Genomic DNA, 14,287 nt, shown 5'->3' on the forward strand with positions numbered 1-14,287 from the left:
TTCCGATTTGAAAGAGAGGTAGAGCTGGGTATCATCCGCATATTAGTGAACACCCAGTCCAACTCCCCTGATGACCTCTCCCAGCGGCTGCATGTAGATGTTGAAAATCATGGGGGAGAGGACGGAACCCTGAGGCACCCCACAAGTGAGGGCCCAGGAGTCTGAACACTCATCCCCCCCCCCTTTCTGAACACAGCCCAGGAGGAAGGAGCGGAACCACTGTATAACAGTGCCCCCAGCTCCCAGCCCCTAAAGACGGCCCAGAAGGATGTTATGGTCGATGGTGTCAAAAGCCGCTGAGAGATCCAGCAGAACTAGGAAACAGCTCTCACCTTTGTCCCTAGCCTGCCGGAGATCATCAACCAGTGCGACCAAGGCAGTTTCAGTCCCATGATGAGGCCTGAATCCCGATTGGAAGGGATCCAAATGGTCTGCATCCTCCAGGTGTGCCTGGAGTTGTTCAACAACCACCCACAGTTTAAGAATGTATTCAGTATTTACCTTGCTGGTTTATAAGAACTGGGGGATATACTGTTTAGTGTGCTGAAGCAGGAGCAGCTTACTGACTCCTGCCTTGCCAGTTTTCATAGCAGGCGAGCTGGACAGGCAATGAAATAGTGGTGGTACTTTAGGCAATTATGAAAGAATCTGAAACTTGTGTTGCGGGTGGAAACCCAGCACCTTTTTGTTGCTGAGGAGTGTTTAATGGAGGGTTGAGGAATTTTTTTCAACATGAGGTCTGTGTTCCCTTTGGGGGAAGCCTTCTGTGGGATCACATGTTAGTATGTGCAGGGCAAAAGCATACCCTCCAACATTTCTCCGATAAAAATAGGGACTCCATAGTAATAATTTTACGATTTATATCCCACCCATCTGGCTGTGTTGCCCCAGCCACTCTGGGCAGCTTTCAACGTATATAAAAACATAACAAAATATTAAACAAAAACCTTCCCTATACAGGGCTGCCTTCAGATGTCTCAGGGGTCAGATAACTCCAAACCCCTCCAACATTTCTCTTATGAAAATAGGGATTCCTAAGGAAAAGCAGGACGTTCCAGGGTCAAATCAGAAACTGGGATGGCTTCTGTAAATGTTATGTACTGAGTTGAGTAGGATCCAAAATGCAGTAGTCTGAATGGTCCTAGAACAATAGGATCCAAAATGCAGCAGTCTGGTTGGTCCTAGAACAATAGGATTCAGAATGCAGTAGTCTGATTGGTCCTAGAACAATGCAGCAGTATGATTGGTCTGCAGGAGCCACCCAATCCAGCTCCAGAGTGAATCTACAACCTGATTGGCTTACAGGAGAATTCCAGAATTAGCCAATCACGTGCAGCCCATTGTGTAAATAATGTATATAAAGCAGATACTGTGGGGAAACAATTCATTCCTCCTCACCACTATGAGCTGAATAAAGAGCATGAAATCCACTCTAGACTCTGAGTATATTTCAGTAAATCTGATACTGTCCCTGGAAAATGGAGACACTTGGAGGGTCTGCAAAAGTGGGCAAAGCAATGGTTGTGACTATTACTTATGTACAGACATTCCAGCCACACAAAAGCCAGGGCTTCACACCCAAACACCCAACTTTCAATCCTTCATCCCAGCAAACATTATCAGACACATTTAAATGAGGCAAAAGCACTTAAGGAAGCTGTAGAGGAGAAGTGGTGAAGGGTGTGGCTTGGTGAGAGGGATGTGGCCTGCAAAGGGGAACAGCTTAGATAAGAGAGGGCTGGAAGATTGTATTCAGTCCTCAGACCTAATGTTCCCTACACCTGTTTTAACAGATCCTCATCGTTTCCTTTGAATTTTACAGTTTTGAATGTAAATTGAATTATAAACAGCATTTTTTCTGAATGCTCCCATGTGGATATATACCCGTCAGCCAAGGATAACACTTTATATTATCTGATGATGTAGATTCTAGTACAGTACACAGAAGCTTGTGCTACACGGCTTTTGGTTGTTTTAACAAAAGCATAGTAAATGATGGTGTGCGGTCATTGGATTAAGGGGACTAGGCTAGTCCCCTAAATGTTCCCCTGGCGCCTCCTTCACAAAGCCTGGGAAGTTTCTACCCTGCTTAGGGAGGGAGGCATGATGCTCACGTGCGTGACGTCACATGCATGACATTGATGCCCCACACAAGCTAGTGCCTCTGGCCTTAACCGTTCCCCTCTGAAAAATTTCACTGCATGCCACTGATAGGAAAGCTTACTGTTACTTAGCACACTTACTGTTCTGAAGAAAGTCCAATTAAAAATAAAACACCCACCTTTATCTGGGTTATTTAGCTGAAAAATATCAGGGTGTTCAGGGTCATCAGGCAGTGCTACCATCCAGCCCACAATAGAAACCTTTTTCCCCGGAGTAGATTTATACTAAAAGAGAGGAAAAAGTCAAGGAAGAATATCAATGAGCTGAATTGTGAAGTATAGGCGACTCCCCACTTATGCAGAGGTTGCATCCGGGCCCCTTATGCATAACTTAAATGTGTGTAAGTGGGGAGCACCCTTACGTAAGCAGGGAGTCCTTTTGTGGCTTGTGAGGAGGCCCTCCTCAGAACCCAAAGAGGATGTCATCTTCAGGCCCTGGGGAGAATCTCCTCCCAAGCCAGAGGCACAGTGGGGCTTTTTTTAGCTGCTTAGTTGACATGCGGGAAAGCTTCCCCATAAGTCAGCTGAGCAGCCTCAACAAAGCCCCGCCGAGGAGACCCTCCCTAGAGCCCAAAGAGGACATCAGCTGAGCAGCCCTGCACATCAGCTGTTAGGCGGGGAGGCTGAGCAGCCTCTACAAAGACCTGCTGCCCCGCTGTCTGGGGAGGGTCTTCTTGTGAGCCACAAGGACTCTCCAGGGCACTCCCACTTCCAGGTTCCATTTCCAGCTTCCTGGCACCGGGCATGTATGCAATAGCATGCAAGTTGGGAGTTGCCTTTATTCTGCTACCCTGGGCTGCTTAGTGTTTCTGTGAATACTGCAGCCAATTGATTCTCTGAAACAATTGCAGATAGGATGTGCACTTGGTCTACAAAATAAGGCAAATTATTTGCTTACATGCTTTCTTTCAGTGCCTCTTAATGACTTTGCTCCAAAGTAGATCAGAGTAGATCCTGAAAGGGTTACCCAATATCTAGTCCAGGAGGAAAGCTGAAAGGAGGAAATTAAAAAAACTTTCAAAAGCATACATAAATTTCCAGAACATGAAAGAAGGTGAGATGCTTCAGACATGCTATCAACTATGAGGCTGCATTTGCCGTGAAGAAAACCCAGCTATTCTGCGTTCACTTTGAAAAACAAGGTTATTTGCTGTCCCCTGCTGGTGGGGATGGGTGCATTACAGCTCAGTAATTCAGCTCCAGTCAGAATGCTAATAAATGCACTTCAAACCTTTAGTATCAAGCAATGGCATTTTCACAAAAGGCCATGAGGAAATGTAGTGGTATGTAGGGCAAAGCCTAAAGGCCTGAGTATCCTTTCCTCTCCTACAGAATGCGAAAAATAGCAGATATGTACTCTTTGTTTTGTACTCTTTCCTGTACATGTCTGCCTTTCTCCTCCCCCCCCCCCCAACCCTCTTGAAGGCAGTGAAAATTACTGCCAATAGGAAATAGTTGCTATATAAGAAAGAATCCTTGGCTTAAAACTCTTCCATTCCCCCCAAACCAATGCCATTTCATATATACTCAGTGCTTTTTTCTGGGGGTACATAAGGGTACACATTACTGGCACCTTTTTTCTAGAAGAAAAGCTTATGGAGAGGAGGGTTCCAGGGTGCAGAATATAACCTGGTTTTGAAATTTAAACAAAAGTTCTATATGGTGTAGGATGCATGGTGGCAGATTCTTTTCTTTGGGTGTTTCCAGGAGCATCTCTTAAAACAGCAGCCAGATCTGGAACCCATATTTAGCCCAACCTGCAACACATTTGATCATATGCCACCAACCCTAGTCTGCCCCAGCCAGCCACCACCTGTCTGTCTTACAACTTGCAACTAGTCCAGGTAGTGTCTTCTGGCTGTCAGCTTCCATCTGAGTCTCATGCTGCTCTTGTAGAAGCCAGCAGGGAGGAGGACAAAACTACTGTAGAGTTACCTGGAACTGTCCTTAGTGCTGGTTCCTACTATTGGGCCTCCCTGCTTTCCATGTTGCCTGTCCCAATGGGAATCAGGCACCTCTATTGGCACTATGTGCAACCGTTGTAGGTTTGGTCATGACATACTTGTAAAAAGAACATCAGAACCGTAGAAAGGAGAGGGAGATACAGAGGGTTATTATGAAAGAGGGTACTGCAACAGGATGCTGGTTGTCCCTGTACTGTCCACTAGTTCAAATAGCATGTATAGCCTTGGAGACAGTCGTCTTAGGTTGAAAATGTTGTTGGTCAGTGCCAGGCCAGTAAATGGTAAAACAACAAGACAAGCATGCCAACCCATCTTGTGTTAAAGAAAGCTGGTGGGATGAAACGGGGGAGGTTATTCTCTCTCAGCTCTGTCAACCAGGATTCGCTGCAGAACAGCATCCAAGTCTTAGGGGTTGAGGAGGCAGAGTTGCAGTGGGGCTACCATGACTGCATCTCCCTGACCATGTGTCCTCTCCTGCAGTCTGTTCGGTTCAAGTGTGTTTATCCTAGTGAGGCTAGACTGGCCTCCTCCTTGTTGAACCTTCTCCTTGGCAGGTGAAGATTGTTTTATTCAGGCAGGCTTTCAGGAACTGACTGCTTTTAAGGAAAATGGTAGTGTTTAAATAATTTGTTCTTAACATTGTTTTAATTCCATTATTGCTTAGTTGCCTTGAAGGTAATTACTTTTATGTGTTTTTAGCTTTCTGTGGTTTAGTTGTGCTCATTTCAATTTTTGTAAGGTGCCTTAAGTCTGAGTTCTGGGAAAAAGGCAGGAAATAAATAAATATTATTACCAACAACATGAGACATAGCCATGGCTCTTTCTGTTCAGCCAGTTAGCTGCCATGCTGTTTTTGACACTCTACTGCTTTCTTTAGCAACCATAAAATATTATTCAAATTGTAATGAGGGGTTTAAAAGCATAAGCAAGGGGGGGGGGGAGGAGAACCCCTTACTGTAGGCTTCCTGCCTTCTTTTAGTAATGTCTTTCTTCTTAAAGGCCCTTCCATGGTAACAACCCCCACGGAACTCCCTGATGCGCAGCTGCAGGCACCTGTTGGACTGAAATAACAAATGTCAACTCTTTAGTGGGAGCAAACAAAATCAAATAATCCAGTGATTAAATTGTTCAAAAATTTACACAGGCCTTGGCTCGTGCCATCAATATTATCTTAAACATTGGCTGCAGACTTCGTAGTTCATGACTAGTATTACAGTAAACATGTTTTTAAAAAGAAATTTAATGTAAGTTTTCCACTGAAGTGCATAAACAAGGACATTAGAAATAACTTCTTGACATGAACCAGGAAGTAGCCTATGCAGACAATGAAATGGTTGTTTCTGTCCTTCAAAACAGCTTTTTTTAAAGGAAAGTTTTGGCTACATGAGCACAGGAAGACTAATTTGTATTAATATATAGATTTTTTTAATAATAATAAAAAATTTGGTAGAACTTTTTCAGATCATGTTACAATATGAACCATACAAGTAATCTGACCTTCTAACATAAAAAACAATGGAAACACATTAACCAGATTATGATAACTGTGGACAGGAAACATGATTCTTTTTCACAACACAGAAGGAATCCTTAAAGAGACTGGTGGAGACAGTGTCAACCAGGAAAGAGACCAACATATGGTAAAGTATGTCCTCCATCATACTGTGAGCTGGTGGAGGTTTAGAGATACGTGGCCAGTGTTGAGCCCATCATTCTTTGTCTTCTGCCATCCAGTTAAGTCATTATGACTATTATGAATATAAATAAATAAATTTTATGCACACTTCTTAAGAGATTTTTATTTTATTAAACAGTTTATGTATATTTTCCTAAGAATGAATGAATGAATGAATGAATGAATAAATAAAGCTGTCATGCTACTGAATGCCAACTAAATGGTTTATGGATGCCAATATACAATGCCAAGTGAATCATAAACCCTACTACGTTATTAAATGAGTGCTAGCAGCCATCACATCCATTACTAAATACTTAAGTTAGATTCAGGAAGATTTAACAGCAGGGAAATACTGACTGAGTTAGAAGCTTGCCCAGTAGGAATTTCCTACTTAATAAACATTCATTGCCCAGAACACTTCATAGTCCCATATCTATAAGGATGTCAAACACAAAGGGACCAATTCAAGCAGAAATATGTTTGCTTTCACTTAGTTCTAAGCAAACAGTAGAGTAGCTATTTCAGTCATGGGAAAGACATGACAATAAACGCATATAGAACAAGCTAACTTGGGTTCTCTTTGACCTCATCTGCTAAGCCTATATGCAACTGGCTATGCAATTCACAGCTCTGTGTGAACCACCTTGAGATGAGCATGTGTTAACTGCACAAAGGACATGTGCCAAATTCCACAAGCTTGTGAATTAAACTGTGAGTGCTGAATCTGGGACTGGCAGTTGTTTGAACTGTAGCTTATTAATTATTAACATATTTGTATAGATAGTCCACATAACTATTTGTTTCTGCGTGCATTGGTTCAAGGCCATTATCTGAATACTTGTGCTTTTTCTTCTATTTCTCTCTTTCTCTATAAAACAAGGAGTCTTCTGCAATTATACTTTGAAGTTGAGCATATATAACACAGCAGACTGAGTGAATTGCTTTGGAAGGAAACTGGTTTTTGTACAGCAAACTGACACCTGCCATTTTTACAAGGTAAGTTTATCTGTTAATGGTGTAACAGAGGGTGAGCTGTTATGACTTGCCACAGTCTGGAGGCTTTTTCTGCAAATTAACAAAGAGTCTTGTAAACTGATTATGGCAGAAACTCTTATGGGCCAGAGCCCACTTCATAAGATGTTTGGAGTATAATTCTGAGTGTCAAGAGAGAGAAACACCACACTTTTATGTGTAAATCAGCATACCTGCAATATCTCTTAGAAATCTATCTTACCATAGATATTCACTGAGTATCATAGCAAATGCCGGGTGTATACAAATAGGATTTTTTGGGAGATATTTATCAGAAAGTTACAAATATATGATGAAATAAAAGCAGACAAAATAAGGATTGAAATGGAAAATGCTTGAGAGAGATTATTTAGAAGGCTTGCATATCTGCTCACATCACCTTTGCTAGATTTCCCCCCAAAGGCTGCACCAGAAAGCAAGCCTAGTGAAAAAAATCAGTAATTATGAAGAGGAATAGAAGACACTATAAGGAAGAATAGAAGAAGCCATGAGAAGATGCACTATAAAAAACTAATATTTTCTTCTGGGTAACGTTAAACAAACTTGTTAGAATGACTGCAAGATAATTTGCGTCAGTGTACTATTTCTTTCCAAGTCACATTTCTTTGCTTCCCACAGATATCAGTTTGATTTGAGGAGTTCTACAGGTGGAACTAGGGGACGCGGGTGGCGTTGTGGTCCAAACCACAGAGCCTAGGATTTGCCGATCAGAAGGTCAGTGGTTCGAATCTCCACAACGGGGTGAGCTCCCGTCGCTCGGTCCCAGCTCCTGCCCACCTAGCAGTTCAAAAGCACGTCAAGTGCAAGTAGATAAATAGGTACCGCTCCGGTGGGAAGGTAAACGGCGTTTCCGTGCGCTGCTCTGGTTCGCCAGAAGCGGCTTAGTCATGCTGGCCATATGACCCAGAAGCTGTCTGCGGACAAACGCCGGCTCCCTCGGCCAGTAAAGCGAGATGAGCGCCTCAACCCCAGAGGCGGCCACGACTGGACCTAATGGTCAGGGGTCCCTTTACTCTTTACCTTTACAGGTGGAACCACAGGTATCAAGTTGTTTAATTACTCTAAAAGAGTTAAGTTGTTATGCTATTCTTTTGTGTAAGAGGGTACTGAGGCACTTGGATTTTAGACCCCCTCTGTTTATTGAAGGAAATGCATGGTTTTTTAGGAAGTCATCAGAACAGCAAACTGAGTTGTGATGAGACTGGAAAAGGAAGCATCAACTTGAAACCCAGTGTAATTCATTACATAATAAGATAATGAAAGTTAAGCATAAGAAAATAGAGCTTCATCACGTGTATGTGTATTATTTAAACCAGAAACTGCTTTTAAAAATGAGAACCTCCCTTTAAATTATGGTATGATCCTCTGAAAGCTAAGTTCTGTTCATTTCAATGGGACAGATAAAGAGCAGGGCTTTAATATACATATATTCACACACACTCTTAGGTGGGGCTCGCCGTGAGTTCCCAACCAAGGTTCTTAGCAATTTATTATGGCTTTGCTTCAGCTGTTCTGCAGCATCAAAATGCTCCTAGAATATTCACTGGGTCCCAAGTTAAACATATGCTTAATATGCTTCCATTGAAATCAATGAGGCTTTAAAAGTGTTTAACTTTGTGGTGGTGCCGTTAATTACCCTGCATTTCTCAGTATGATAAGGAAGAGGAACAGTCAGCACTTATATGAAGTATATTTATATGCAGTGTGGTATATAAATATGGTGAGGCTTATGAAGGTGAAAGCATATGAATGAACAATCTTCTTACTCCTGGCAACTCTTATGAGAATGGAAGGAAAGTCTTTGCACAGATGGAAGGAAACAATCAAAAAGCTGTTGAAAATAAGCTCTCCTAATTAGCAAGAGGAAAACAGACCGAAAAAGAATTAACACCACAGTCTAGGGAGAGACACACCAACCAACCACCTAATTGTACCTGTAGACACAGCTCCGACTTCTGGGAGAATTCCGAATTGGTACCCGCCAGTTGGGCCCCAGCGTGGCGTACAACCGACCCCTGTTTATAAATTTACATGTAAGTTCTTTTCTTATAGTGAAGGTACTGTGGTAACATCCAACAAAACAAAGCATACAAGGAAACATGGGACACACATGTATTTGATGCTCTCAATAATTGGAGAGGTGTATTTAGTGAAGGGCTGAATGCCCATTAAATAATGCTCATTTTAACACATAGGAACAAAGCAAGTAATAGTGAGCAAAAGAATACGGGGGCAAGAATCAAGTATCTAAAAAGGAATTCAGAACCAATCTTTGTGATGCTGCTTCCATCTCACTGACTTTTGTAATGTTTATTGATCTTCTGAATGGGAATAAGAGAAGTTTTAGGAAAGTAGGATTTGTCCAATCATATCACAATGCAAAGCAGAAGAATCTTTAGAAATAAAAACATCAAGGCACTATCGTAAGAACAGCTCTAGATGATCAGAACCAGCCAGGAACTGATTGCAGAGCATATGAAGTAATAATGAAGAGTATACTTCTAACCACACAAAGAAGGATACATTTTCAGCATTAATGAATAACATTAGCTAGCTCCAAAAAATCAAGGTTTCAGGGATCAGGTGCGGTTGCTCACAAGGAGGCTGAAGCCCTGACATCTCTTTGAAAACATTACTACTGGGGTCATGGATAAAAGTGTTATTTGATGCAATGCTTTGGCCCAGCAAAAAAAATACGTTTGAAGAAAAGATGAAGCAATCTATTTGGGAAGACCGACTTAGTCTAAGGGCCCTGAAGGTTAGCCCCAAGCCTCCCCATCCAGTCATTCCTCCAACTCAGCTGTGATGGCAAAATTTTTGGCTGCTTAGCTGAACCCATGAAATTGTGCATGTTTGATTAGGTGAATGGGGCATGTGACTTTTCAGGAACTAAACAAGATCCTTTAATGTTTGAATGTGAAAAGTATGCTATCATGAGCAACTAACTGGCTTCCATAGTCTTCAAACAGTTGTACACCTAAGTTAGTGTGGCACAACAAGCTCTAATGGTATCATTGCACAAGGCATTCCAGTTATTCTGCTAATATGCATACACATGATGCCAAAAATGTGAATCCTTGTTTTTTCTGGTAGAGTCAGGGGGCATTCTTCATCCTTTAAGCATGTAACAGCACAATCCCTTAAGGTGGGACTCCAATAAAAGAAAATAATTTAAAGACCTCAGAACCCTCTGAAGAATTATCCACCCAAATGCCACAACTGCTAAGGAAAAAGAATTGATTTTACAATTGCCCTGTAAATTTCTTCCAGAGAAAATCTACCCCAGGCAGCAGCCATGATAACTGCCCCCTTAGACAACGAACTGTAATCACCTGAGGAAGGGTGCTTTCCCAGGGAGGGAGATGCCAATTCAATTAAGACCTTCAGACTTTCTAAAAACCAAGGTCTTGCTCAAAAACATGCCCAGGGTCCTAAACACATCCAACCTGTTTTCAGGTTTTCTTGTGCAAAGTTCAGACAAGAAGGCAGAATATGGAACATATGGAACAGTAAGCTGACTTTGGGCAGAAAGGATGGGTTTCTCTCAACACAGTTTGCCAAGATAAAATAAGCCCAAATGTAGGATTTATTAATTTTTTTAATAGCACCCTTAGCTCTAAAACCAATGTGGTGAGGTATTGGCTAAAAATAAAGTTCTGAGAGAACCATGTTCATAATTTCTGATAGGTGGCTTCAGCAGAGCTGACAGAACCCAGCTGAGGTTCTAGTTCAGGGACAGGTTGTCTGCAGACGGATTCATCAGCACTACCCCTTTAAGAAAGTGTTTTATGTGTGGATGGCTGCAAAGGTTATCCTTTATACCAGAGATACTGTTGAGAACTGCTAACTGTCTTTTCAAAGTGCTGGTGCTGAGATATTTCTAGTCTGTTCTGTAAAAATTATAGAATGGACTGGATTTATGATTACAGCAGGCTATAAATCTCTCCAGGAAGACTTGTAACTTTGAACAAATGCTTAGATGCCAAAAGAGTTATCAGAGTAGCAAAAACAATTTAGCCACTTTTGCTTAACATCTATGCTGCCAGCTAGAATATATGCAGTTGCTGTTGAAAAAATGGTCTCTGGGACATGATGTTCCAGTGTTGTTTCATGGACATTTTGATTAGCTTTGAGAACCAAGGCCTTTTCGACCAGTGGAGTTCAATTGGTATAAATACTACTTTTCTTTCATCTTTCTGAGGAGCATAGGAATCAGGGTGAGAGAAGGAAAAGGCACACAGCTGGCCAGTCTATGTATTCTGATTCCATATACTGGCATTGTGATACAAAGCTTCTGACCTGTCTGTCTGTGGGTCTCCCAAAGGGCTGTGTCACCATTTTGAATATTTGAGTGTTTGGACTCCTGGATGATGGTCCTGCTCAGTCATTCCATACCAGGTTATATATGGCCCAAACAATTACAGTGAAGGTCTCCTTATGGAGAGTGTGTGGCTGAGTAACACCCCCCCCCCTTGCCTCCCACTGTTATATGTGTTTGCTGAACTAATTGAATAAACACATGGTGACCCATAGGTTTTTCTAGAAGGCCAAAAGAGACAGTATGAAGCTCCAGGAAGTTGATGCTGTGTTGGCTTTCAGACTACTCCAGTTGGCCTAAGCCCCATGTGTGCTCCCCAATCTGACAGAACTGTGTGTGTAGTGATCTTCAGCCAGGTTATGTGGCCAAACTCACCCCTATTCTCTAACAGCCTATTCCCTAACAACCACCTGTCCAGTGACTTCCTCACCCTGCCTAGAATGGGAAACAATCAAATCTGGCAAGTGCTTTCTTCTTGAAAGGAAGGGAGGATGGAATGTAGACAAGACCACTCCACAACATTCTGTAATTGGACTCTCAGTCCCAGGGAGAAGTCCTCAACTTCTTTGTGAAAATTTCCATAGTGGTAGCCTTTTTTGTCTCTTTCAGCAAAGACAATCAAAAGCTTATAGTAAACTCAGTTCTACTTAGAGTAGACTCACTGGAAGTAATGAACCTAAGTTAGTCATGCATGTTAATTTCAATGGGTCTACTCTGAGTATGAAGAGCAGGGACTATGCTAATCTTCTCTGTATTGCTCCAATTTTAGTTTATGTGCTGCCCAAGCAAGCACAAAAAATATGGAATGGTTCACAAATTTGCATGTTGCTCACATGTGCCCTGTGGTCCATCTGTGTCAGGAATCCAATACCTTCAGGGTTCTTTTGTCACCTCCCTACCTTAAGAATTTGACTGTATCTAACTATCGGTATCTGTTTTCCAAAGCCAGATTAAACGTTTTCTGTTCTGAAGTGCTGAGGGGAAGATTGGCTGGTTTCCCATACTAAGACAGGCTGTGCCCATGTTCCCAGGGTGTTGAATGTATGGAACACATTTTATTGCATTGTAGTCTATATAAACGGGTTAGAAAGCATCTAATCAATCTAATACTAACAGAACAACCGGGAATTGCTGACTCATTTCATGTCAAGGTTCTCCTTGAGGATAAGTTTGATACTACTACACTGGCTGTAGCAAAATTCCTCTCGGAGGCAGTAAAAATCAGAAACCATTATGTATAGGCTAAAACTCCTATGTTGGCTAGCAAGGCCAATTTTACACCTTAATAACTGTTGATATTTACTATTGTTGTACTGTGTATTTTGGGTGTGTAGACCGCAATAAAGCAAGATATGGGAGGATGCGGTGCAATCCAATTAGTTCTTAAGGCATTTACTACCCTTGTTCATTGCCTGAGGTCACCTAGGATTTGTGGTCTGGGCAAGGTTGAAACATGACACTGCCTTTTAAATGCCTTGCTGGATAGCATCTTTGTAACAGAAATTGGGTATGTGCCTTATCCCCTCTTAAATCAGAGAAAGGCAGGACAGAGCCTGAAGAAACAGTTCTGATTACTCCAGTCTCAAGAATCCACCCTCTGGGCATCTAAAATAACTCGCACCTTCAGGGGGCTCTCCTTGACAGCATGTTACCTGATGCTGGCTGGGGGGTGGGGGGAACAGCTGCATCTCCCATCATTTCACTGCAAGGTAGCTAGGCTAAAGGAAAAGGAACCAGACAAGGAGCTCTAGTAGCTCTGCTCGAAACCCGTACACCTGCCTAGACCTGAGGCTGGAACGTCCTTTGCTCCCCGGTTTTGATACCAAAACATATGCCTCCAGCTCCAAGCATCAAATTGAAGCAATCTATGAGCTCCTTTCCTGCCCTGGTCATGGGAAAAAGGCATTGGAGGGGAGGGACAAGCCCGAAGGCACACCACAAAAAACTTCCCTGTGTTACCTGTAATAGGCTGTAACTAGGATATATCAGTTGGGGAGAGATTTTTTGTGGGGGAGCGGGTAGCATGCTTAAATGTTCATCAGACTGTCGAGTTCAAACAAAATCTAGCTTCTGTGTTGCTAAGCAGGACTGCTCTGGGTGATTGGGAGCCCTTCAGCAGAAGGAGTCAATCAGCAAGCTGTACCTGACTCCTTACAGTGTGGGAGATTCTGTTTGAGGGGAGAATATCCCTAGCACAAGCGATGTATTTCAGCTGCAATGAAGGCATTTCTCAGAGGTGAACATTTCAGTTCTCCTGCCCTTTTTTGCTAAATTTCTGAATAATGGCATGGCCAAAATTTGAGATTTCCTAAAAAATAACAAATAACAATGTATTATTACTTTTTAGTTCATCAGTTGGAATAATGAATCTGGCTGTATTGAAGCTGCATAACTTAATTTTGTAATGTGTTCTTGGACACTGTGTCCCTTGTATCAATTTGTTCTATTCCTAGTTTACAACTATCAACACACAGAACTCAGGCAAACAGTTTCAATGGAAGACCAACCCTCTTAAGATTATAAATGACATTTTCTATCCTGACTTCGTTACTCACACAAAAGGCTCTAAACTCAAAAATATAATATTTGCTTTATCTAAGTGCAACTCTCCCTACCTTAGCCAATTTACTGCACTTTAAATAAGGACACATTCAGCAAGAAAAAGAAAACCTGAATTTTATTTCTTGAAATAGGATGTGATATCATGTACAGTATAATAAACAGAAGTACTGTGCACCCAGTAAATATGAAACAAGATGGTGGCCATACCCTCCTTGCACTATTCTGAGAGTGAGAAACTACGATCATTGTGCTCCATGAAATATTTCTTGCATCCTCTTTTAATATAGTGTCTGGTGATTGTAGGCATAAGAAATAAGCATCACCCCAGAAAAGGCATAAAAACATATTTTCCCCAGCAGGTGTCAGTGAAAGTATTGATGGAGGTGTGCTCCTGCCTCTGTGTGCAGGCGGGAGGGAGGCCCATTCCTAAGGGTGACTGGCAAGATGAGGTACCAGAATCTGTACACTTTACTGGTGACCTTCCAAATGTTGTTTGGAAGGATCAAATCAGCAAAAGAAGGATCATTATGAGAGAGATATTTTCCTGAATAATTTCTAACACAACATTTTA

The 14,287-nt window shown here is 42.0% G+C and overlaps 1 protein-coding gene and 1 long non-coding RNA gene across 17 annotated transcripts in view; one reads left to right on the top strand and one right to left on the bottom strand.

Annotated features, from left to right (window-relative positions):
• LOC308467926 overlaps nucleotides 1-14,287 on the top strand; it is a 40,879-nt gene that overhangs the window by 11,559 nt on the left and 15,033 nt on the right. For 5 of the 10 annotated variants that reach the window (XR_013981356.1, XR_013981357.1, XR_013981358.1 and 2 more), the window contains 2 exons: nucleotides 6,685-6,800; nucleotides 7,455-7,550. This is a non-coding gene — a long non-coding RNA (uncharacterized lncRNA). Of the gene's footprint in view, nucleotides 1-5,707; nucleotides 5,767-6,684; nucleotides 6,801-7,454; nucleotides 7,578-8,539; nucleotides 8,870-14,287 lie in introns of all 10 variants that reach the window. The other 5 variants (XR_013981361.1, XR_013981362.1, XR_013981359.1 and 2 more) reach the window with 4 other exon arrangements.
• RALGPS1 (Ral GEF with PH domain and SH3 binding motif 1) overlaps nucleotides 1-14,287 on the bottom strand; it is a 224,589-nt gene that overhangs the window by 7,222 nt on the left and 203,080 nt on the right. For 5 of the 7 annotated variants that reach the window (XM_080989607.1, XM_080989605.1, XM_080989610.1 and 2 more), the window contains 4 exons: nucleotides 8,771-8,851; nucleotides 5,082-5,187; nucleotides 3,061-3,153; nucleotides 2,282-2,387 (listed from right to left, as the gene is read on the bottom strand). In XM_080989607.1, the coding sequence (XP_080845733.1) occupies nucleotides 2,282-2,387; nucleotides 3,061-3,153; nucleotides 5,082-5,187; nucleotides 8,771-8,851 (386 nt within the window). The remainder of the gene's footprint in view (nucleotides 1-2,281; nucleotides 2,388-3,060; nucleotides 3,154-5,081; nucleotides 5,188-8,770; nucleotides 8,852-14,287) is intronic. The other 2 variants (XM_080989609.1, XM_080989611.1) reach the window with 1 other exon arrangement.

The sequence above is a fragment of the Podarcis pityusensis genome (assembly GCF_964106645.2).
Source record: "Podarcis pityusensis genome assembly, chromosome: Z".
NCBI classification, from domain to species: domain Eukaryota; kingdom Metazoa; phylum Chordata; class Lepidosauria; order Squamata; family Lacertidae; genus Podarcis; species Podarcis pityusensis.